At 36.7% G+C, this 23,735-nt stretch overlaps 1 protein-coding gene across 8 annotated transcripts in view; it reads right to left on the bottom strand.

The window, feature by feature from the left end:
- DPY19L4 (dpy-19 like 4) overlaps positions 1-23,735 on the bottom strand; it is a 68,909-nt gene that overhangs the window by 35,986 nt on the left and 9,188 nt on the right. For 5 of the 8 annotated variants that reach the window (XM_023248143.2, XM_023248144.2, XM_045049647.1 and 2 more), the window contains exons 3-9: positions 19,551-19,675; positions 17,257-17,347; positions 16,282-16,403; positions 16,036-16,181; positions 6,123-6,246; positions 2,825-2,959; positions 12-143 (exon numbers count right to left, since the gene is read on the bottom strand). In XM_023248143.2, the coding sequence (XP_023103911.2) occupies positions 12-143; positions 2,825-2,959; positions 6,123-6,246; positions 16,036-16,181; positions 16,282-16,403; positions 17,257-17,347; positions 19,551-19,675 (875 nt within the window). The remainder of the gene's footprint in view (positions 1-11; positions 144-2,824; positions 2,960-6,122; positions 6,247-16,035; positions 16,182-16,281; positions 16,404-17,256; positions 17,348-19,550; positions 19,676-23,735) is intronic. The other 3 variants (XM_023248145.2, XM_045049645.1, XM_045049646.1) reach the window with 3 other exon arrangements.

The following is a 23,735-nucleotide window of genomic DNA, read 5'->3' as shown; positions in this document are numbered from 1 at the left end:
ATTCTTATTACCTGAAGGCACTTAGCAAGCATTAAGGCTACTACTAAACTTAATAGAGGAGACACCAATAAAGCTGAATTCTCAAACTGCAGTAAATATCCCAGAAAGAGAGAAAATATATAGATTTTATAAACTTCATGAACCTGTTGAAACAAAATAAGATGAATGAGAATAAAATGAATCTTACTGTACATCTTTTCATTGGTTTTGTTTAGAGTAGATTATAATTATTAGTATCCAATTATATTATAATCCAATTATAAAGTAAATGCTCTACTATAATTTAGGATATATTATACAAATGTTTAATCTGTATTTTTAATGTTATGGTATGAAATGAATTTCTTATTTTCTTAGAAATAACTCTTATAAGCAAAGTAAAAAGCTTTAAAACCAAGGACATCTAAATCAGACTGAAAAAAATCTTAGTCCTAGGCTCTGATTTAATTTTACTTGGCTTGCTTGCCCTGTTATTAAAATCCATCTATACATCATCAAACTGCATACATCAAAAATTATAATCTTTAGCAGCAGTTCCCAAACACCACCTAGTAAAAACATTGCCATGAAATGTAGCACCAGAGACCAGTATTTTTAGATTTGGTCCATTTAAGTGAGCATAAGAAAGTCAAATTCAATATCCTAATAGAAGATCTCCCAAGAAAGTTGTTTGTCTTAGAAGATTTCTTTTCTAAAAAAAAAAAAAAAAAAAAATTTCTTTTCTAAAATTCAATAATATAGTAATTTTCTCTACCATAAGATTAATTCCTTTTGGAAAGGGAAAACTAAGACAAAATATTGACATTAGTTAGGGGAGGAAATCAAAAGACAGAGTATTAAAGGGAAAAGAAAAGAAAAGAAAATGAAAAAGAAAAAGAGAAAGAAAAAGAAAAACAGAAAAAAAATATCTGGCCTCTTAGAAGGCCAGAGCCATTAAGAAAAAGAAATACCTCACTGTAGGAAGGCTGAAACATTGACTGGGAGAAGGCACAATGGGATCTTCCAGGTGCTAAAAAAATTCTACTTCCTGATTTTGGATGCTGGTTCTGGAGATGTGTGCTAGTTATTGAGTGACTGTCTCTTAGCTCCAAACCTATCCCTCTACCCACTGTCTTGTAATGCTGGGGTTGAGGACTCTGCTTTCTATGTCTCTGCTTTTCCAGTTGGCTCCCTATTAAACTCTGCCAATATGAAATGCTAGAGAGAAATAATAAGGCCGAAGAAGAAGGGAGGAGCTTGTGGCTTCCTGTCTGCTTTGCAGTTCCTGTATCATATCAGCAATACTTCTTCACTCCACTAGAGCAATTCCTTCCAGCTAAAGCAGCTAAATGCATGTGCAGCTTCTCCAACACTCGACAGACCAGCGTTAACACATTCTCTTGCCCCAGAGACCCCAGGGCCAGCTGGACAGAGCCCCCATTCTCAGAAGTCTGGGTTCCATTTCTCCAGTTCAGAGACTCCAGCAAAGCTGGGAGGCAGCCCCTCCTTAGAAGCCTGAGTTTCAGCTCCACAGGGGCTCCTCTTCTAAGTTTTGAAGTTTTAAAAACTCCAATTTCTCTCCTTTGCTCCCTCAACTCTAGTGGTGGTAACTGCTTCCTGCAGTTGCTTCCTGTATGATGCTTTTGGGTTCTTACTACCCTTTCAATTAATAAGATAATGGCATTGTATTTGATTAATGACTCTTTATGTTAAACACCCTCAATTCAATTAACCTAAATGTTGATAGTCATCAGGATTCTGGATCACCTAAATATATAGGATGAAGAAAAGAAAGAGCAAGAAGACCCACGAGTTTCTGGCTTGGACAACATATTAAATACTTAATAAATGTTTATAAATAAAAGGTAAGAAAAGAGTGAAAAAGATAAAGATAAAAAAAGGAACCAAATACTGATGGGAACCTTTAACCACTGTAGGCAGTTATATAAACTGATAGAACCATTCTGGACAAAGGCTTGGTATGTGGTTAGGTTGAATATGCATATATCCTTTGACTTGTAATTCCACTATGAAGTGTATACTCTAGAAAAATCTTACACTTATGTCCCAGGTAAGAATGCTTATAGCAGCATTGGTCATATGGACAATAAACTGGAAAAAAACCTGAAATATTCATCAACAATAGAATGTGTAAATACATAAACATGAAAGAAATGTAGGTCTGTACATCATCAAGGATGAATCTCAAAAGCAAATCAGACAAAAGTAAACAATACATTATTTTCAGCATGTTTTAAGGAATATATAGATGGGTGGTAAAAACCACAGGGAAACAGGAGGAAAGGATTAACAAAACTCAGGACAGTGAACCTCTGTTGGGGAGGGAGCAAGATGTGACTGGAAGCAGTTAAAAGCGGGACTTCTGGGTATTCAAATGCTCTATTTCTTGGCCTGGATGGTCAAACAGTCATGTTTCATTCCATATAGTATATTTACACAGCGTATATACACTCTTTTGTGTCTATTCTATATTTCACTTTTTTTTGTTTGTTTGTTTAAAGAAATAGAAAGGGAAGGAGAAATGGCTCAAAAGAGCAAAAGCACATGGTGACTTTGGGTAAGTAGGCTGTCTTGAAGGGAATTTCTAAGTCCTTCTTAAATGGCTGGGAGAATGAGTTTAACAATCTTTTGAGTACAAGTGTGAAGTCAGAGCCTATTAAAACATTTCAAAATAATCCCACCGCTGCCCCCCAAAACAAAACAAACAAAACCCAAACAACAAAAATTTCAAAATAAAGCTTAGAAGCCAAATTACCTAAAGATACGACACTATAAAAATATTTATTCTCCGGATTTAAAACCACAATTTTAAAATTCAAAGTACCTTCTCACTTTGCTCCAGTGAAAAACTATCTAGCAAGAATAGAGATATTGCTTGAAGAAATAAGAGATAGTGGCTGTACTCCCACATCATCATAAACGTGTAAGTTGAAGCACTCATCAACAAGTAGCAAAACCTCTAGGGAAAACAAAAGAAAGAAACTAAATAACAGTAGCTTCATTACTATAAAAATCCATGAGGATGTTACCTCAAAGTTGCAGCCCTGTTACTGGTTCAACTTTAAGCTATATAATTCTAGAAATTTTGTTTTTAAGTCACATAATTATTATTAAATCCTTACATAAACAATAAGATCTTAAATAAAACACAGAGATAAATAAATCCTCAAAGTTCAAAACCATATTGAGAATTTCAGGAAGACAAAGGGAAAAAAGTCAGTACATTTTTCTTTTATCACAAGAGGTAAAGTAATAAATATAAGACAACGGTGGTTTTTGCTAGACGTGGCGATGGGCTTTTGTATTGTGAAAGTAACTCCATTCACTCTAAAAAACATGTTCACTTCCAAACTTCCCTAAGAGTTTCCATTTAAACAGTCTGTTTATGTCTCAGCCTATTCCACAGTCCAAGGAAAAAAGCCCACTGCTCTTTTTTCATTACTTCTCAGCAAATGTGTGCCCTTGCCTTTCCCCAATGCTTGTACTGTCAATCATATAAAATTCTTTTTTCCTCTGCTAACATACTAAACACAAGGACTTCTTGTCCTTGCCTGGCTAAAATCAATTCTGTCTTTCCAAATGTTATCTCCCAAGTGATCCCTTAGTGAGAAACCCAAGTCTGACAAATCCATTGTTCCTTAGCATATTTCTAACAACCTCTACTTCCTCCAGGGATCTGTATTTTTATTGCCAATTCCTCCATCAGCTATGGTATCACATGCCTTTGTTCTGATAAGAATAGCAAAGGAGAAAGGCAATAAGGGTCTAGTCTAGTCAAGAAACCTAATAGCCATGCTCTCTTCTAAAACTAAGTCTTCCAGGGTGCCTAGGTGGCTCAGTTGGCTTAGCATTCAACTTTGGCTCAGGTCATGATCTCACAGTTCGTGAGTTCGAGCCCCGCATCAGGCTCTGTGCTGACAGCTTGGAGCCTAGTGCTTGCTTCAGATTCTTTGTCTCTCTCTGCCCCTCCCCTGCTCACGCTCTCTCTCTCTCTCTCTCTAAAAAAAAAACAAAAAAAAAACAAAAAAAGAAACAAAAAAAAAAACCACACACTTTTTAAAAATTAAAAAATAATAGATTCCAAAATGAGAAATACTTCAGGCCGTCAGCACATATAAAGATTTTCCAGCACCCTGAATAAGATTAAGACCAGAAAACAAAGTGTAAGAGATGGAAAAATTCTATCAGTTGGTCAAAGAATACCAACTGCAAGGCCTAGAGAGCTTAGCACTGATAGAACACATAAGCTTCTGTTCTTCATATCACCATAGCTTTAAGAGAAAGTGTTCTGGAAACTTCTAACATGGAACAACCAGAACTCTAATAACCAGACCTGAAACCATCATCCCCTGAGAAAACAGTACCAGAAATCAGGTCTAGATCCGGCCTAACTAACCTACTGGGCATATGGAGATTACTTCAAGGATGTTAGGAAAAAGCTACAGTACAATGAAGCAAATTACTCATGCCACGGGTTTACCCTCAAACTACTTTAAAGGATATACAGTGTGAAATAAGATAGAAATATATGGGCGGGGGGGGGGGGGTGCCTGAGTGGCTCGGTCAGTTAAGCCTCCAACTTCAGCTCAGGTCATGATCTCACAGTTCATGAGTTCAGAGCCCCACATCGGGCTCTCCGCTGTCAGTGTGGAGCCTGCTTCAGATCCTCTGTCTCCCTCTCTCTGCCTCTCCCTGCTCATGCACGCTCTCTCTCTTAAACATAAACAAACACTTAAAAAAAAGATTTTTAAAAAATATATGTCAAACACAATCTGCACAATTAGCTGTTTTTCCTTTCTCTGAACATTTTCAAAATTCTATGCACTTTTGTCTATCCTTTACCCTGCTCACTTCATTTTCAACTATGCCTTTATTGTTAACTATTTTACACATATTACTTGACACATTAAATGTATTTTAGTAATCAACCACAGATATGTCTACATAGCTCCAAATAACTGCACAAAGATCTGAGCTTGGACAGCCTGATGCAACAGGGATCACAAGATCTAGACTCAAGAATGGGAAGCAAACTACCAAATATGTGATTAAAATACACATCCTATTCCAATACTACTCAGCAATGAAAATAAGTAAACTATTGACACAATGCAATAACTTAGGTGGATGTCAAGGGCATTAGGCTAAATGAAAAAAGCCAATCTTGGGGCACGTGAGTGGCTCAGTCAGTTAAGCTTCCGACTCTTCATTTCGGCTCAGGTCATGATCTCACAGCTGGTGAGATGGATCCCCATGTCAGGCTTTGTGCTGACAGTACAGAGACTGCTTGGGATTCTCTCTCTTCCTCTCTCTCTGCCCTTCCCCTGCTCATTCTCTTTCTCCCTCTCTCTCTCTCAAAAATAAACATTTAAAAAAAAAAGAAAAAAAGCCAATCTTGAAGGATAACATACTATATAATTCCACTTGTATAACCTTTCAAAATAACAAAATCATTGTGATAAAAAATTAGAGCAGTGGTTGCCAGAAAAACAGAAAATATGCGGTGCTACCATAAAAGATAACACTGCTGCCATTTGTAGTCACTCTATACATCTTCATTAATATTTTCTTAACTTGCAATGACTAAAAGCTATCAATATTACAGAAAAGAAATGGTAAAATAATGAGAGATTAATTTTCAAAATAATAAACTCTTCACTTATTTGCCAAGTAACTGCACTGAAACGATACAACATCTCCTTTCTCTTAAAAATAATTTACCCATCAGGGGCACCTAGGTGGTTCAGTTGGTTAAGCATCTGACTGTTGGTTTTGGCTCAGGTCATGACCTCATGGTTTCGTGAGTTCAAGCCCCATGTGGGCCTCTGCGCTGGCAGCACAAAGCCTGCTTGGGATTCTCACTCTCCGTCTCTCTGCCCCTCCCTCACTTGGCACGGTCTCTGCCTCTCTCAAAATAAATAAATAAACTTTAAAAAAATAATAATTTACCCGTCAATCTGACTAGACTAATAATGTTATAGTAAGACTCTGTAAATATATCCTTTATTATGTAGTAATTAGGCTTCACTGAATATCACTGACCTGTTAATATGACTAACTTTAAAATTATATACATTTGCAATACATCAAAATTAACTGTGACAAATAAGTTTGTATCTTACCTCTCCGTAAGTATTTAGGTTGCTTTTTAAATAGCCTGTAAGTGCAGCAATTTGGCATGCAAAGTATGGCAGTGCCCAGTTTTCTCTTAAAGGAATGGAGTATTCAATTCTTGTTGTATCTACCCTAAAGTAAACCACAGATGAAGAGCAAAATATCAAGACATTATATTTATGTAACATTGTACTTTTCAAAGTACTTTCACACACATCTCATTGTTCTCTGTAACAATCTTGTGAGGTAGACATAGACAGAGCCACTACAGTCTATACAGCACCTGGAGCAAATTAAGCATCTCATTCAACCCCCCTTTCCTCCCTAGGAAGACTCAGTGTGGTTGTACACTGCTTGGTGAATAGATGGGCAACTGTGAAAATCTGAAAAAGGCTTTCTGCTCTGAGCAGATACGCCTCATGTTAAGGCACACAACTTGTCGTAGAGGACACTAGATTTCAGCTCCTACCCTCTCTTCCCTTAATGAGATAGATGGCTACTCTTCTCTAGAATACAATCTGCATTACATAATTAGCAGGCCTGACAGGCCCAAGGTTCTTATCCTCCCTTATGTAAAGAATATGAAGTTCAGAGAGGTGATGTGACTTAATCAATGTCATACAGCTGGCACAACTGGGATTACAATGCATCTTCTGATATCTAGTTTAATAATCTTTTCAATCAGCAGTTCCCAGGAATTACCATTACAGTAATCCTTCACGTGATATATCCAGAAACCCTTAAATGCCGAATACAGAATGTCTTTCCAGGCTCTTCCTAGGTTTCTTCTCAATCTGCGCTAGAGCATGTTGTCTCCTGGGCATATCCTCACACCTCAAGAGAATTACCTTTCCGACAATCACCAAATTTAGGACTCACGCTCAATGTTTTTTTTCTACACAGAAACAAAGGTGCTACTGCTTTAAAATTTTTGTGAAAATTGTTGTATTAATTCTCCTAAATAATAGAGGTGAATGTATTTGCATGTAAGTTAGTTCCATCAAACTGTGATATAGGATACTTCTTAGCAATGAAAAGGAATGAACTATTGATATGCCCAATATACATGAGTCTCAAAATAATTATGCTGAGTTAAAAAAAAAAAAAAAGACCAAAAAGTATATGCTATATGACTTTATTAAGTAAAATTCTGGAAAATGAGGGGTGCCTGGATGGCTCAGTTAGGTGAGTGTCTGACTCTTCATTTCGGCTAAGATTGATCCCAGGGTCATGAGATTGAGCCCCACGTTGGGCTCCATGCTGAGTGTGGAGCCTGTTTGGGATTCCCTCTCTCTCTATGCCCCTCTCCCCCACTCTCGCTCTCTCTCTAAAATAATAAAAATAAATTTAAAATTCTATAGAATGAAAACTATAGTGACAGAAAGCAGATTCCTGGTTTTCTGGGGACAATGGAACAGTTAGTAGAGGTGAGGTAAGAAGAAGAAAGAAGGAAGCATTACAGGGAGGCTCAAAGAAACTTTTGGAGGTGATAGGTATGTTTATTACATTGATTTTATTGATGGGTTCAAGAGTGTGTCTAAATGCCTGAACTGATCAAACTGTATACTTTAAATATGTACATTTTATGACAGTTATACCTCAGTAAAACAGTTAAAAAGTATTATAAGAAAACTTGTCTATGAATATATATGTGATTGAATACATATATATGAAAAAAACAGGATCATACATGAAGATCAAAATAAAAGCTGTAAATATTAACTTAGCAGTATATCTACAGCTTAGTAAACGGTATTAGATCTTGGCTCTTTTATAATTCTGTAATGGACCACTTTTCACTTAATATCTAATGAGCATCTTTCCATAACATATATATCAATAAATACAGTTCAAGAATATTTAATGGCCAGGACACATCATTGTATAGATTTATTATTAACATAACCAATTTCTATTGTCATACACTTACATTGTTTCAGATCTTATCTTTTACAAAGAATTTTAAAACATGAACCAATGTTTCTGTATAGTAATTATTGGTTTCACTATTTACTTTTAACTCTAATCCATTGGAATTTACTTTAGTATTGATGCAACAAGATTTCTTTTCCAGATGATTATTCCAATACCATTTACTGAATATCATGTATTTTAAAGACCATCTATTCTCATATAATATTATCTCTGAGAAATTATGGAAGTTAACTCTCTAAAGACAAATAAGAGATTCACGTGTCATAAGGCAGGACGTGGGGAGGAGGGAGAGGATATCTATCAGCCACTCCATCAGCCCAGAATTGGGAAGCTGGACCCAGCAGTCACCTTTCTGAAGGTTTACTCACTATCCCTGCCTAAATCACAGATCAGTACAGTGAAAATCTTTAAAACTCTGCACTGGAGAAGGGGAGTTGTTGCAACACAGACTGAGTAGGATCTCTGCCAGTTACCCTCTTCACCTACACAAGCCTCCCCACTGCTACCTTGCTGAACACCTGAGCTACTCTCTCTTGCCTTTACCATGTTTGGTCCTTGTGAGGAACAGAAGGCTAATAGTAGGAAGTAAGTGACTAAATCAGATGAGACCCACTTTTTCTCCCCCAGTGGCAGAGTCTAGAGCAGCACAAACCAGTAGTTTAAAATAATAACTCGTTAAATCACCTAGGATGCATAGGCCTATTGATACATTCACAGAAATCAGGAAGCCCTGGTTTCATTTTCAATTTTCTTTCTTTTTTTAAAGTAATCGCTACACCCAATGTAGGTCTTGAACTCATGACCCTGAGATTAAGAGTCGCATGTTCCACCAACTGATCCAGCCAAGCACCCTTTGAATTTTCATTTTAGACACGTCATGGTATAAGCCTAATCTGGATTTCAGTACTCGCTTCCGTGTTTGTGTTAACAATGTAGTTGGCAATATAGCATTACTTCAATTGGCTTGAGTTAATTCGGGGGGGGGGGGGGAGAGATGACTGTAATACTAAATGATATACTGTCAAATAAAAACAAAACGATGTCATGATCACTATGGTAAAAAAAGATTCCATAGTAGACAAGAGAGCAACATGATGAGAAGTGAGTCATCTCACAGTACCCAGCTGTGTAGGTTTACCATATTCAAAAGAACCTGCTGGAATGGTACCATATTTATACAGATAATAGAAATCTGGTTTTAGCAAAATATCTTTTATGTTAAATTTATCTTTTCAGTTAATATTTTGCTGGCTCATTATTTCATTAATAGATTGGTTTCAGTTTTATTTAAAAAAATTTTTTTTACATTTATTTATTTTTGAGAAACAGAATGAGACAAAGTGTGAGCGGGGGAGGGGCAGAGAGACAAGGAGACACAGAATCTGAAGCAGGCTCCAAGCTGTGAGCAAGCGGTCAGCACAGAGCCTGATGTGGGGCTTGAACCCACAAACTGTGAGATCATGACCTGAGCTGAAGTCAGATGCTTAACTGACTGAGCCACCCAGGTACCCCGATTGGTTTCAGTTTTATAGTAGCATAAGCGCTTTTAAGTATATGGAGCATTACCTAGTTTTGTTTTATATGTAAGTAGCATTACAGAATTCAAATTATTTATGTCAGTACATGGAATCCATGAGAATTAAGTTTTAAATATACAGAACTGAAGTCCAAGAAATGCTGAGTTGGATAACATATAAAACAGTTTGGTATGTCAATGTATAATGTGTGAAAGATGAAAAACATTTACACAGTATAACTTCCAATGGCAGCATATTGCCTTGCACTGATGTATTACAATTTACCTAACCATTCTCCTATATTTAGATGGTTTTCTAATTTTTCATGTTATTTCCCTCCTTTTCTGGATTACTGTCTTGTGATAAAATGGAATTCTTGGGGAAGACTACCACCTAAAATTTAAAAAGCTTATACCTCCATGAGCATTCTGAGTATACCAATACCATCACAACAGAACCAGCATATGTTACCGTTATTTTCCGTTAGCTGTACCTCTACGTCATGGATATTTCCTTGCACCTAACCTCTTTATTATTACCAATGTACAATTACTTTTTTGGGGGCCAAAGACTAACTTTAACATACATTTTTTTTAAGGTTTATTTATTTTTGAGAGCGACAGAGCGTGAGTTGGGAGGGGTAGAGAGAGAAGGAGACAGAATCCAAAGCAGGCTCCAAACTCTAAGCTGTCAGCGCAGAGCCAGATGTGGGGCTCGAACCCACAAACCACAAGATCATAACCTGAGCCGAAGTCGGACACTCAACTGACTGAACCACCCAGTAGTACACTTAATCCTACACATTTCTTCTTTGTTCTTCAAATATAAATATGTTTTTACTGAAAGTGATACCCAGGTATATATTTGTAGATGAGAAGATCAGTAGGACTCTTCCATATTGTTTATGTGTAAAGCCTGGTTTTGGTTACCCTATTTTGGTGATCACGTCTATTAAGAGGGAGTCATTCGCCACTGAGTTTTCCCTCACTACTGTCTATACAGTGCTGTTTCCTAAAATTTCCTCAAATTTTCTAGTATGCCTACATTTTTTAGTTTTAGAATACTTCTTTTCCCTTCTGGTGTTAAGAAACAAGTAACACAAAATACAACTAAGAACACTACGAATAATCATACTATAATGGAATGACTAATACCTTTTTATACTTTTCTAGGTATTCATATATAAACTCTAAAGCTGCTGAATAAAAAAAAAGCAAGTTATCTTTCATAGCATTAAAATATATTTTCCAGTATAAAATATATGTCAATAAAAAATGAATGAAATGCAAAACAAATAAAAGCTACTTGTTAAGAATATTTTAATTACCAAAAGATACATTTTAGCAGAATATATCACAAATTGTCTACCTAACTCCTGCTCTAGGTACCCAGGATACAATGTGTCATTAAATAAGGCAATTTCCTTACAATTCTCACTAAGAGCTCTAAAACACTCTTATTTGGGGGGCACCAGGGTGGTTCAGTCCACGCTGAGAGCACAGAGCCTGCTTGGGATTCTCTCTCTGCCCCTCCCCTGCTCGCTCTATCTCTCTCTCAAAATAAACAAATGAACTTTAAACATGTGGCAAGGAGTCTTTAATGCCATTATTTTTACAAGGAAAAATTGCCTGGGATTCCCGTCTTCAAATTTCTGATGAAGATAAAGATAGATCTAGAAATTAAACAAAATGAATATTAAAAGTTCACTGCTGGGTGCCTGGCTGTCTCAGTCCGTAGAGTATATGACTCTCGATCTCAGGGTCATGAGTTTGAGCCCTGTGCTGGGCGTGGAGCCTACTTAAAAAACAAAAAGTTCCCTGCCTGTAGTAGCCAGTCTCCAAGATGGTCTGCAATGGTCCCTGCCTCCTAGTATTAACACCCTGTGTAGTTACTTCCCATAATGCACTGGAGTTAGTCTGCATGATCAACAGAATATGGCAGAGTAAAGTCCTATCATTTCTGATAATTAAGTTTTAAAAGAGATCTGGAGGGGCGCCTGGGTGGCTCAGTCGGTTGAGCCTCTGACTTCGGCTCAGGTCATGATCTCACAGTCTGTGAGTTTGAGCCCCACGTCGGGCTCTGTGCTGACAGCTCAGAGCCTGGAGCCTGCTTCAAATTCTGTGTCTCCCTCTCTCTCTGACACTCCCCCGTTAATGTTCTGTCTCTCTCTGTCTCAAAAATAAATAAACATTAAAAAAAAAAAAAGATATCTGGCTTCCACTATGGCACACTCACTCCACACTCTTTTGGATCACTCACTATAAAGAAAGCCAGCAGCCAAGCTGTGAGCAGCCCTATGGTGAGGCTTGTGTGTTGAAAAATTAAAGTCTCCCGGGCCAACAACCAGCTAAAGAACCAAGGTTTCTTGTAAAAAGTCACATGAATGAGCCTGGAAGTAGATGGTCTAGGCCAGTCAAACCTTCAAATGTTTATACCCTTAAACAACTCTTGACTGCACCCTCATAACAGGCCCTGAACCAGAACCACCCAGTTAAGCCACTGTGGATTCCTGACCACCAGAAACTGTGACATAATGTTTGTTTTAAGCTGTTAAGTTTTAGGGTGATTTTTATGCAGCAATAACTAATACATCACATAATGAAGAAAACAATCCTTTTATTATTTTAAATAATGCTAGTTTTATACTAAATACATTTCATTCTAAAAAGCAAGACTTTCTAGACCTAGTCTATGAGTTCTAAAATACTTTGAGTGGGCTATTAAATTTCTAACAATGAACTCTAATAGAATGAACTCTGAATAGAATGAACTCTAATAGAATCTTTTTTTTTATAGGTTTATTTTATTTTATTTTTATTTTTGAGAGAGAGAGAGACAAAGACAGAGCATAAGCAGGGGAGGGGCAGAGAGAGATGGAAACACAGAATCTGAAGCAGGCTCCAGGGTCTGAGCTGTCAACACAGAGCCCGACATGGGGCTTGAACTCACAAACCATGAGATCATGACCTGAGCCAAAGTCGGCTGCCCAACCGTCCAGGCGCCCCAAGAGAAAGAGAATCTTAAGCACGGAGCCACTCAGCGTGGAGCCCAACCAGGGCTTATGACCGCTGAGATCATGATCTGAGCTGAAATCAAGAGTCTGACACTTAACTGATTGAGCCACCCAGGTGCCCCCTGACTTTCTAATAGTAACTGTATTTAAAGGTAACTAAAGAACCTTCATTAATAAAGAAAAATTTTACCTTTTGAATAATTAAGAATCTAGCTAATGAAAATAGAAACATATAATTTAATAAACCCTAATGTAATTACTAATTTCAGCAGATTATCAACTAGAGTTACAACCCTTAGGTAAATGGTTAACATTGAAAAGGGCACAGATTATTTTCCAGTCACACTATTCAATGAAGAAATCTGACTGTCATTCCCCAAAGCAGCAATCTCAGACTCACTAGGGGCAGGCCAAGTAAATACCTTGTAACTTTTAAATATCATGGAACATGAAAAACATACCACCTATGATATATTCTATCTAGAACTGTTTACCTTGAACTCATCAAGCCTTTGGATATAACTTCCAGGTTATAGAAACACAAGGAATAGAGGGAAAAGCTAGATGACACCACAGGAAGCAACAAGAGAAATCCATAAGGTGGGATATTCTGTAGGATAACTGACTTGGTCTCTTCAACAGAAAAAAGGGATTACGTTAGATTTAAAGAGAAATAAGGAGGGGCACCTGGCTGGCTCAGTCGGTTAAGCATCTGACCCTGGCTCAAGTCATGATCTCACAGGTTCATGAGTTTGAGCCCTGCATCAGTCTCTCCACTCTCAGTGCAGAACCCACTTTGGATCCTCTGTCTCCCTCTCTCTCTGCCACCCCCTCACTCCGCTCTCTCTCTTTTCTCAAAAATAAATCAACATTTTTTTTCTTAAATCTTGAAAAAAAGAATTAAAGAACATAACAACCAGATGCAATATGTGGTCCTGGATTAAATGCTGGTTTGGACAAACCAGCTTTTTGGGGTATTCTGAGGTCAACATGGGTAAGAGGTAAGATAAAAAGTTATTGAGGGGTGTCTGCCTGGATGGTTTAGTCAGTACAGCATCTGACTCTTGATCTCAAGGTCCTGAGTTCAAGCCCCACATTGGGTGTGGACCCTACTTAAAAAAAAAAAAGTTATTGAAGTGGAGGGGTTCAGTCGGTACAGTACATGACTCTTGATCTCTGGGTTGTGAGTTCAAGCCCCATGTTGGGCATAGAGTTTACTTTAAAATAAAAAAGTTATTGGAAAGGTAGACTGCTGAATAAAGAAAGTAGCATATAAAACAGTATGTGTAATATATTTCATTCTGACAAAAAAAATACACAAATACACTATATACACATATACATACTCACATAGAAAAAGATCCAAAAGTATAGACACCGAGGTATAAACAATGGCGAGTGATCTCCAGGTGGTGGGAATGTAAAGTTATTATTTTGTTTTTGCTGGTTTTAATTTTCCATAACAGACATATACTGTTTTTGTAATAATAAAGTTTGGTTCATTCCTGTTTTTAAGAAGAAATATGTTTAGGGGCACCTGGCTGGCTCAGTCAGTACAGCATGCGACTCAATCCCGGGGCTGTGAATTGAAACCCCATGTTGGGTATAGTACTTTAAAAAAATAAAAAATAAAAATAAAAATAATAAGAAGAAATAGGTTTAAGCCATAAAGCTGAACAGCTATACTTTAAAACTTCTAAGGAAGATTTTTAAAATATGCTTTATATCAAATTATTGGCAGCATATGACTCTAAATATAAACAAAGCCCAGTAAGAGATATAGCCCTTAATGCTGAGTCTCAATAACTTGAAAAGTATCATATTTTTTATTTGGGAATTGCCAAAAGAAAATGTTGTAACAGAAGAAATGTTTCATTTTTTAGAAATTTAGTCATGATGGGGCACCTGGGTGGCTCCATCAGTTAAGCATCCAACTTTGGCTCAGGTTATGATCTCATGGTTTGTGAGTTCAAGCCCCACGTCAGGCTCTGTGCTAACAGCCCAGAGCCTACAGCCTGCCTCGGAATCTGTGTCTCCATCTCTCTCTGCCCCTTCCCCACTCGTGCTCTGTCTCTCAAAAATAAATAAATGTTAAAAAAAATTTTAATAATAAAAAATAAAAATTTAGTCATGATAAATGTTAGGGGAGAAAAGTGCTATGGAGAGAAAAAATACCCATAATTCAGAATTAAATTTTTGACACTGACCAATGCCAAGAAAATTTTTATGTCTCAAATCAGCCCTCCATTTCAAAGAAACCCCATTGCTTATTCTCTTTTTACTTACTATTAAAGAACTGAGACTGCTTTGATCACCAAAAGGGATGGATTTACTAATTCAAAGCACTCTGTGACAGATTAACATAGAATCCTTATCTGTGGTGGTTAACTTAATAGTGATATATCTTGGGTACCTAGGGGGTTTAGTCGGTTAAGCCTCTGACTCTTGATTTTGGCTCAGGTCACAATCTTGAGGTTTGTGAGATCAAGCTCCGTGTTGGGCCCCACGAGGACAGTGTGGAACCTGCTTGGGATTCTCTCTCTCTCTCCCTCTCTCTCCCTCTCTCAAAATAAATAAATGTTGAAAAAAAAAATAGTGATCTATCTGATGCCTCTTCCTTCTTTTCATGAAATCGTGTCATCAATTTTAAATAAAAGAGGAAAGGGGCACCTGGGTAGCTCAGTCAGTTAAGCATCTGACTTCGGCTAAGGTCATGAACTCAAGGCTCATGACTTTGAGCCCCACACTGGGCTCCGCTCTGCCAGTGTGGAGCCTGCTTAGAATTCTCTCTCTCTCTCACTCTCTCTCTGCCCCTCCACTACTTGCATTCTCTCTCTCTCAAAAGAAATAAAAACTTAAAATAAATAAGTAGGGAAAGAAAAGGCACATCCATATATGCCAATGTTACTACGTCTGAAAATACAGAGATACAAGGTGAGTTTATTAGTCTTCAATTGTTGCATAACAAATGACCACAAATGTATAGGCTTAAAACAACACAAATTAGCTAAAAAACCTACCCCAGTTTCTCTGGATACTTTGCTCAGGGACTCCCTAAGCTAAAATCAAAGCACCTGCCAGGGCCGCCATACTCATGCAGCGCTTATGGTCTTTTCACAGGTTCGCTGGTTGCTGGCAAAATTCATTTCCTCCTCACTTCAATCCAGCAACAGCACGGCAACCTGTCTCATGCTTCAAATATCTCTGACCTCCCCTTCTGCACCAAGTGGAGAAAGATCTCCACTTTTAAGGGCTCATATGACTGTATCAGGTCCACCACGTAATCTTCGTATCTTAAGGTCAACTGTGCCATGTAACATAACATAACCAGGAATGATATCTCATCATATTTACAGGTTGGGATTAGGATGTAGAATATTTGGGGGATGGCATTTTTAGAACCAAATACCACAGCCATAAAAAACTGTAAAACTTAATTAAGAAAACATCTTTTACCTGTTAATAATGAACCATGCAACAGTAAGCATTCCTGCTAGCCATGTTCCACTCATAAGCCAACTTGTAACAAATAAAGCAGTAACGTATATTCCTTGCAATCCAAAAACAATGCCAATATAGAAGTATACTGGCTCAATAATCTCCTAATTGGCAAAAAAAAAAAAAAGATAATAGAACATTAAATAATTTTAATGATTCATAAACATGTAAGAAAATAAATATTAAAGTCAAAAGAAAACATACATTGCTACCAGTTGCTTGATACAAAACACTGGCGATAAGTTCTGGATATAGAGACATTTGCTGCACTGCATTTATAGTCTTCAGAGATACAGTTTTGTTATTGTGTGTCAATTCATAAACACCTAGAGACAGAAAAATTTTTCTCCAGATTATTTATTCTGCTTTAAAATAATTAAACATGTCAGAGGTCATTAAATATTTTAAGTTATTAAGAAAAATCTCAAAATACAATACACTGTGCCTCATTTTTCCAATGTCTTTATTAAGTATAAAAAAGAGTAATACTTTTTTTTATAATTTTTTTAATATTTATTTAGTTTTGAGAGAGAAAGAGAGACAAACAGAGAGCAAGCAGGGGAGGGGCAGAGAGAGAGAGGGAGACACAGAATCCAAAGCAGGCTCCAGGCTCTGAGCTGTCAGTACAGAGCCTGATGCGGGGCTCGAACTCACAAACTGTGAGATCATGACCTGAGCTTGAAGTTGGACACTTAACTGACTGAGCCACCCAGGCGCCCCAAAAGAGTAATACTTCTATTCTGAGACAATTTTCCACATTCAAGTGCTCACACATAGAACAATGTTTTATTTTAGAAAAACGTTATTTAAAAAAAAAATTTTTTTAATGTTTATTTATTTTTGAGAGAAGGAGACAGAGCATGAGCAGGAGAGGGGCAGAGAGAGAGAGGGAGACACAGAACCGGAAGCAGGCTCCAGGCTTTGAGCTGTCAGCACAGAGCCTGATGTGGGGCTCGAACTCATGGACCGCGAGATCACGACCTGAGCCAAAGCCGGGCGCTTAACCAGCTGAGCCACCCAGGCGCCCCTAGAAAACATTGTTATTAAAAATACAAATGTGAGGGGTGCCTGGCTGGCTCAGTTGGTAGAACGTATGACTCTTGATCTCAGGTTCCTGAGTTTGAGCCCCATGTTGGAGGCAGAGTGTAATTTAAAAAGATACAAATGTGGTTATCATACCTCTTTCAAATGAGGGCGCTTTTAACATATCTTTATAATAAGAATAATAAATGGCACTGTCACCTTGAAATGTGATTTCTCGTTCGAGTTCCTAAAAGAAAATGAAATGATTATTTAAATACCAGTGTCCTAAATTTCAACTGTAATCTTCTTTTTCTCTCCTCGTCTTCTAAATTAATGCTATGTATTTATCATTTCATTCAAAGACATGTTTGAATTTTCCTTTAATCATTAGTAGTCACATTAAGGAGGTTAAACTTTTCAATAATCTGGCAATCATTTTAATGAAACACCTAAGGTTTAAAATGGATTGTAGGTATAAGTCATTTACCTATTACATACAAGGAAAAGCAGAAAAATGCCCTAAGGACAGCAAGAATAGTAAGGCAGGTAATAAAAAATGATGGTTGAGGTGTTAAAGTGCATAAGAAAAAGATAAGTTTAAGAAGAAACCAGTATTTTCTATTGCTATTTCACTTCCTTATGTATCCAGAATTGCAAACTCTTAACTAGTATTTTCAAGAGCAGCAGACACCTAATCAGTGCTTTTCAAATGAACTTCCAGTAATGTAAGTAAATCTTAAATTTCCTAAAATTGGGCTATACAGAGCCAAGAATATAGGTAATTCAAAAACTCTGAAAAATTGTGCATTTCAAGATGAATCAAGGTTTCATAAATCTATAGTCTTTGAAAATGCAACTTCTTTATTTTCATGAATATTTATCAATTAATACAAAAGATATCAGACCAGCTTCCCCAAGATCTGATCAACAGAACTTGCTAAGATATGAATGAGTGTTACGTAAGAGTTCTATAGTTAAAAAAATAAGTAAATAAAATAGTTCTATGGTTAAATGAGTTGTGAAAAGGTTGCATGAAAGAAAATTAGTGGGTTTCTTTACTGCAAGACTTTTAAGAGTTTCAGTATATGTTATGCATGGTGAATCTCAAAAGAGAAAACCTTTCCCATATCTATTTGACCAGTGAATTTTTCTCCCTCATTTGGAGTTCATTAAATATATTTCCTTAAAATGATTCTTTATGAATGGAAACAATTTGTTTCTAAGATTTCAAAGATGTAAACTTTTGATCAATGCTTCTCAGATTTATGTGTATATGAAACTCCTAGAGATCTTATTAAAAGATCTCTGATTAGATTCTGATTCTAAAGTAGGGCCTGAGAATCTGCGATTCTGAAAAAGCTCCCAGGTATTGTCAATGTTCCTGGCTCATATACAATGTTTTAAAAAACAAGGTTCTTGATGTATGCTTTCTATATTTTCAAACCTTTGGTTGTTCTCAATTCTGCCTATAATAACACAACTGCTTGGAAATATTTTGAAATACTGATCCCAGACACTCCCCAGTACCCCACCTGAGAGTCTGTGAGGGAGGTTATGTTTTGAAAGCTCATCAGATGACTTTATTGTACATCCAGTATTGAGAACTACTAATGGTTAATCTGCATAACATTTTCAAGGAAACAGAGGATATACTACAGTAGTAGCTTTTGTCAAGACTATACAAATAATTATTCAGCTAAATGTTTTGGTGGGATTAGGTCAATCAACGGCTTAAAAACATTTAGTCAGTTTCACGAAGGCGACGACTACTACTACTACAAAACAGCTTGGACCAAAAAAGAAAAGTCGCCAGAATCAAGTGATAACACTGTGAACTTTGTCAACGCATATTAAAGATGTATCTGATTGCGAAGTTAAGTCTGAGAACAAACTTATTCAAAGGCTAAATTATGAATTAAGTAACTATAGGGCCTAAAGAGTCTGTGAAATGCACATGACTTAAAACCAAACATTAATCATACTAATATGTAAGAGACAACTTAATAAATACTGTCATGCATGTTAATCATTTCCAATCCCCCCAAAACATTCTAATCATGTCATCTAAAAATTAAAATATTTTACTGCTGAAATTTCTATAGACTGTTTCTGAAATGTAAACTCCATAAACTAAAAGACTGACTAAACTGTAACATTTCACTGTCTTCAAAAACTCCTGATAAGCTAATTACATGAAGGAAAGCACCCTTAGTTTAGAAACCCATAGTCTCTATTCTACGGCCTTGAAATATATTGTATTACATTTTTCAAGGTTGACCCTGTGACTATGTTAAAACAGCTTCTACACCATTTTGTTTCTAATGGCTGTAAATAAGAAAGCACTTTTCATACTTATCATACATATATTTTGGCTCCCTGTAAAACACATTACTTAAGTTAAAATTAAATACTAAAACAACTTCCATATGCTCAAAATTCTTTCTTCTTACCTGCCTGTTGGAAAACCAGAATTTCCGTTCATGGTATGCTGATAAATACAGAGCATACATCATACCACTAGTAACTGCTGCAAGACAGCCAATGAAAATCTTTGCAAAGCGCTGAAATAATACATCTGAAAAAGCATATTAAAAGTAATCAGATGTAGATGATATTTATATTTATGCACTTCTATTTTTAAAAAGTAACCAACTCTAACTCTGTTCTTCCTCCCCCAAATCTAGAACCTTAATCTAATGAGAAAAACAGCAAATTCCAATAGAGGGGCATCCTAAATATACCTGACCAGTACTCTTCAAAACTGTCAAGGTCACTAAAAACAAGGAAAGCCTAAAAAAACTGCCACAGCCAAGAGGAGTCTAAATGTAATGTCAACTAAATGTAATGTAGGATCCTGGAACAGAAAAAGGACATTAGGTAATAACTAAACAAATCTGAATAAAGTGTGGACTTTAGTTAAAAATACTGTATTGGAGCACCTGGGTGGTTCAGTTGGTTAAACCTCTGACTTTGGCTCACATCATGATCTCATGGGTCATGAGTTTGAGACCTGCGTCGGGCTCTGTGACACAGTGTGGAGCCTGTTTGGGATTCTCATTCTCATTCATATTCTCTCTCTCTCTCTCTCTCTCTCTCTCTCTCTCTCTCTCTCTCTCCCCCCCCCCACCCCTCCCCAGCTTGCTTTCTCTCTCTCAAAATAAATAAACTTAAAAATTAAAATAAAAATAAGTGTATCAACATTGGTTTGTTAATTATAACAAGTATACCATACTAATATAAAATGTTAATAAGAGGGAAAACTGTGTGGGCAGAGGGAGGGTATAACAAGGGAACTCTACACTATCTGTTCAGTTCTTCTATAAATCAAAAAAGGTTTCAAAAATTAAATCTATTAATCAAAAGAAAGAATAAAAGTAATGTACTACGAAATATCTAAAGGAAAGATAGGGGTTCATTCAGAATTACTATTGATAGCTTTTCCTTATCAAGGAGTTTTTTTTCTTAAGGAATAATTTACATATTATATAGCCATTTAAAATATATAATTCAATGATCTTTGATGATTATGTATTTAAAACATCATATACAACTGTTACATATATATAACTACTTCTGGATGAAACAACATAAAACACATTTGGATTTTCTACACACAGGATGATTTGGTCCTGCTATAGCTATTAGGAATAATAAGGCGTAAGGGCCCAAAGTCCAGTGTTCTGTTACTGAATGACTGACAGGTCTGTAAAAAACTCAACTTGCTGATTTGTTCATTTAGCTAAACTAAAATCTTAACCATTTTCAAAATATTATTTAATAAATACTAGTTTTCATATAATACTAGAGACATTAAGCAGACTAAATAGTTAGATATCACTAAGTCAGGGCACCTGGCTGGCTCAATCAGTAGAGCATGGGACTCTAGATCTCAGGGCTGTGAGTTCAAGCCCCATGTTAGGTATAGAGATTACTTTTAAAAAAGATATCAGTAAGTCTATGAGAATTATATTCAAAATGCTTTAGAGGGGCGCCTGCGTGGCTCAGTCGGTTAAGCGGCCGACTTCGGCTCAGGTCATGATCTCGCACTCCGTGAGTTCGAGCCCCGCGTCGGGCTCTGTGCTGACAGCTCAGAGCCTGGAGCCTGTTTCAGATTCTGTGTCTCCCTCTCTCTGATCCTCCCCCGTTCATGCTCTGTCTCTCTCTGTCTCAAAAATAAATAAACGTTAAAAAAATAAATAAAAAATTTTATTAAAAAATGCTTTAGAAACACTACTCAATAAATCAAATATTAGTATCAGTATAACAAAATCATTTTAAAATTACTGTTTTCAGAGGCACCTGGCTGGATCAGTCAGTGAAGCGTCCAACTCTGGATTTCGGCTCAGGTCATGATCTCACAATTCATGAGTTCAAGCCCTATATCAGACTCTATGCTGACAGTGTGGAGGCTGTTTGGGATTCTCTCTCTCCCTCTGTCTCTGCCCCTCCCCTGCTTGCTCTCTGGCCCTCAAAATAAATAAACATTTCAAAATAATAAATAAAATTACTGTTTTCAACAGCATGTGTAAAGCATTTGGCCTGGCACATACTAAGAGCTCAGTAAATACTAGCTATTATGGTTGAAATATATGTGCAAAAATATATAAGATAGTCATTTAAAGCAATGTTGACATAATATGAACTATAAAAAACTGGTAAGGGAACTTATCAATGGTGGCAGTTTAACAAAAGTTCTTCCAAGTTTCTAAACATGTATCTCTTCCTGTTTTTTTCATTAAGTCTTAGATAATGGCAAATTAACCCTAATTATCTGGGGCTATTATAAAAAGTATGTAAACCAAATCCTACATATAAATGTCTTACCTTAATACTAAATATGCTGTTTTCAAAGTTTTTTGTGAAGAGTCAAAAATGGAATAAAAAAAAGAGCACTACATAAATGTCTGTATCAGTAACACAGGTCATAGTTAGGTAATATTTAAAGCTAACGAAAAATCTAATAACATGTTAGGAAAAGAAATGTAAGATTCAATTTCACAAAAAGTTAAAAAAAAAAAAAAGGAAAGAAAAGGAAAAGTATAACTGCATTGAAAAAAATATAAGCAATACTTGCCAAAACTTTTAAGAGTAGTTCCATCTACTGGCATTATTCATATATTTTATTTTTATTATACTTTTCTCCATTTTCCACATTTTCTGCCCTAAAAATATATTTTTGTAGTCAGGGGAAAATACTATTTTATAGTAGTTATCTCTAGATTGTTTAATTTAATCTTTCTTATATTGTATTTTCCAAAATGTTTTAAATAACCACTCTATTAGTAAGCTTTGCTGTGATTAAAAAAAAAGGTACCCCAAATTATTAGTGGCTTACAAAATAAAGGTTTAGTTCTCACTTATGCTACTTGTTGGTATTGGGTCTGCAGTGACTCTCCACCCAATTCCAGACTTCAGATTAGCTGTGGTTCTTCTTGGATCTTCTTCAGAGTTCCAGATTGGGGTCAATCCCTATTTGAGACATGCTATTCTCATGAGGAAAAGAGCAGGAGAACAGGCAGAGCATACAATGCCTCTTACAGTTTCTGGTCAAAACTAGTACAGTGTTGCTTCTACTCACATCCCATTGGTCCACGTGAGTCACGTGGATAAGCCTGACAATGAGGTAGTGAAGTAAACACTGCTTCAGAGACTGCGCTCCAAATCACATGGCAATGGAAAGGAATGGATAATTCATTTTAGGGAAGGGAGCAAATATTTGGGAACAGTAAAAGAGTCCACCAGGGTCTGCCCCACTCATCACAAACACTCATTTCCTGCCCAGGCAAAACACTCTCACTGCTTTTCAAGAAAAACATCCTAAGAGCAGCTTATTCAGCTTGTTTCCTGCATGTATACATCATTTTAAGATCTGAATAGTTGCATCCTCTTAAATTTAGGCTGATAGTTCTTTTAATAGTACATCTCTCTTGGGGTGCCTGGGTGGCTCAGTTAAATGTCCAACTTTGGCTCAGGTCATGGTCTCACGGTCTGTGAGTACAAGTCCCACGTCAGGCTCTGTGCTGACAGCTCAGAGTGAGGAGCCTGCTTTGGATTCCGTCTCCCTCTCTCTCTCTGCCCCTCCCCCACTCACGTTCCCTCTCTCTTTCTCTCTCTCTCAAAAAACAGAAAAACGTTAAAAAAAAAAAAGCAAACAAAAAAACAAAACAGTACATCTCTCAAAAGCTTAGCAGGCAATTCTCCTAGATATTTACCTAACAGAAAAAAAAGAACAAATGTCCACAAAAATATCTGTAGAACTATGTTCACAGAAGCCTTATTCATAATAGCTAAATACTGAAAACTACTCAAATGTCCAACAAGAAAATCGTTAGAAAATTACAGCAACATCAATGAATCTCAAAATGATTATATATATATATATATATATATATATATATATATATATATATATTTTTTTTTTTTTTAATTTAACATTTATTTATTTTTGAGACAGAGAGAGAGCATGAACAGGGGAGGGTCAGAGAAAGAGGGAGACACAGAATCTGAAACAGGCTCCAGGCTCTGAGCTGTCAGCACAGAGTCCGACGCGGGGCTCGAACCCACGGACCGCGAGATCATGACCTGAGCCCTTCGAAGTCGGATGCTTAACCAACTGAGCCACCCAGGCGCCCCAA

This window comes from Felis catus, chromosome F2 (assembly GCF_018350175.1).
Source record: "Felis catus isolate Fca126 chromosome F2, F.catus_Fca126_mat1.0, whole genome shotgun sequence".
Classification (NCBI taxonomy): domain Eukaryota; kingdom Metazoa; phylum Chordata; class Mammalia; order Carnivora; family Felidae; genus Felis; species Felis catus.
Note: the sequence above shows the minus strand (reverse complement) of the source record. Positions and strands in the feature narration are given on the sequence as shown.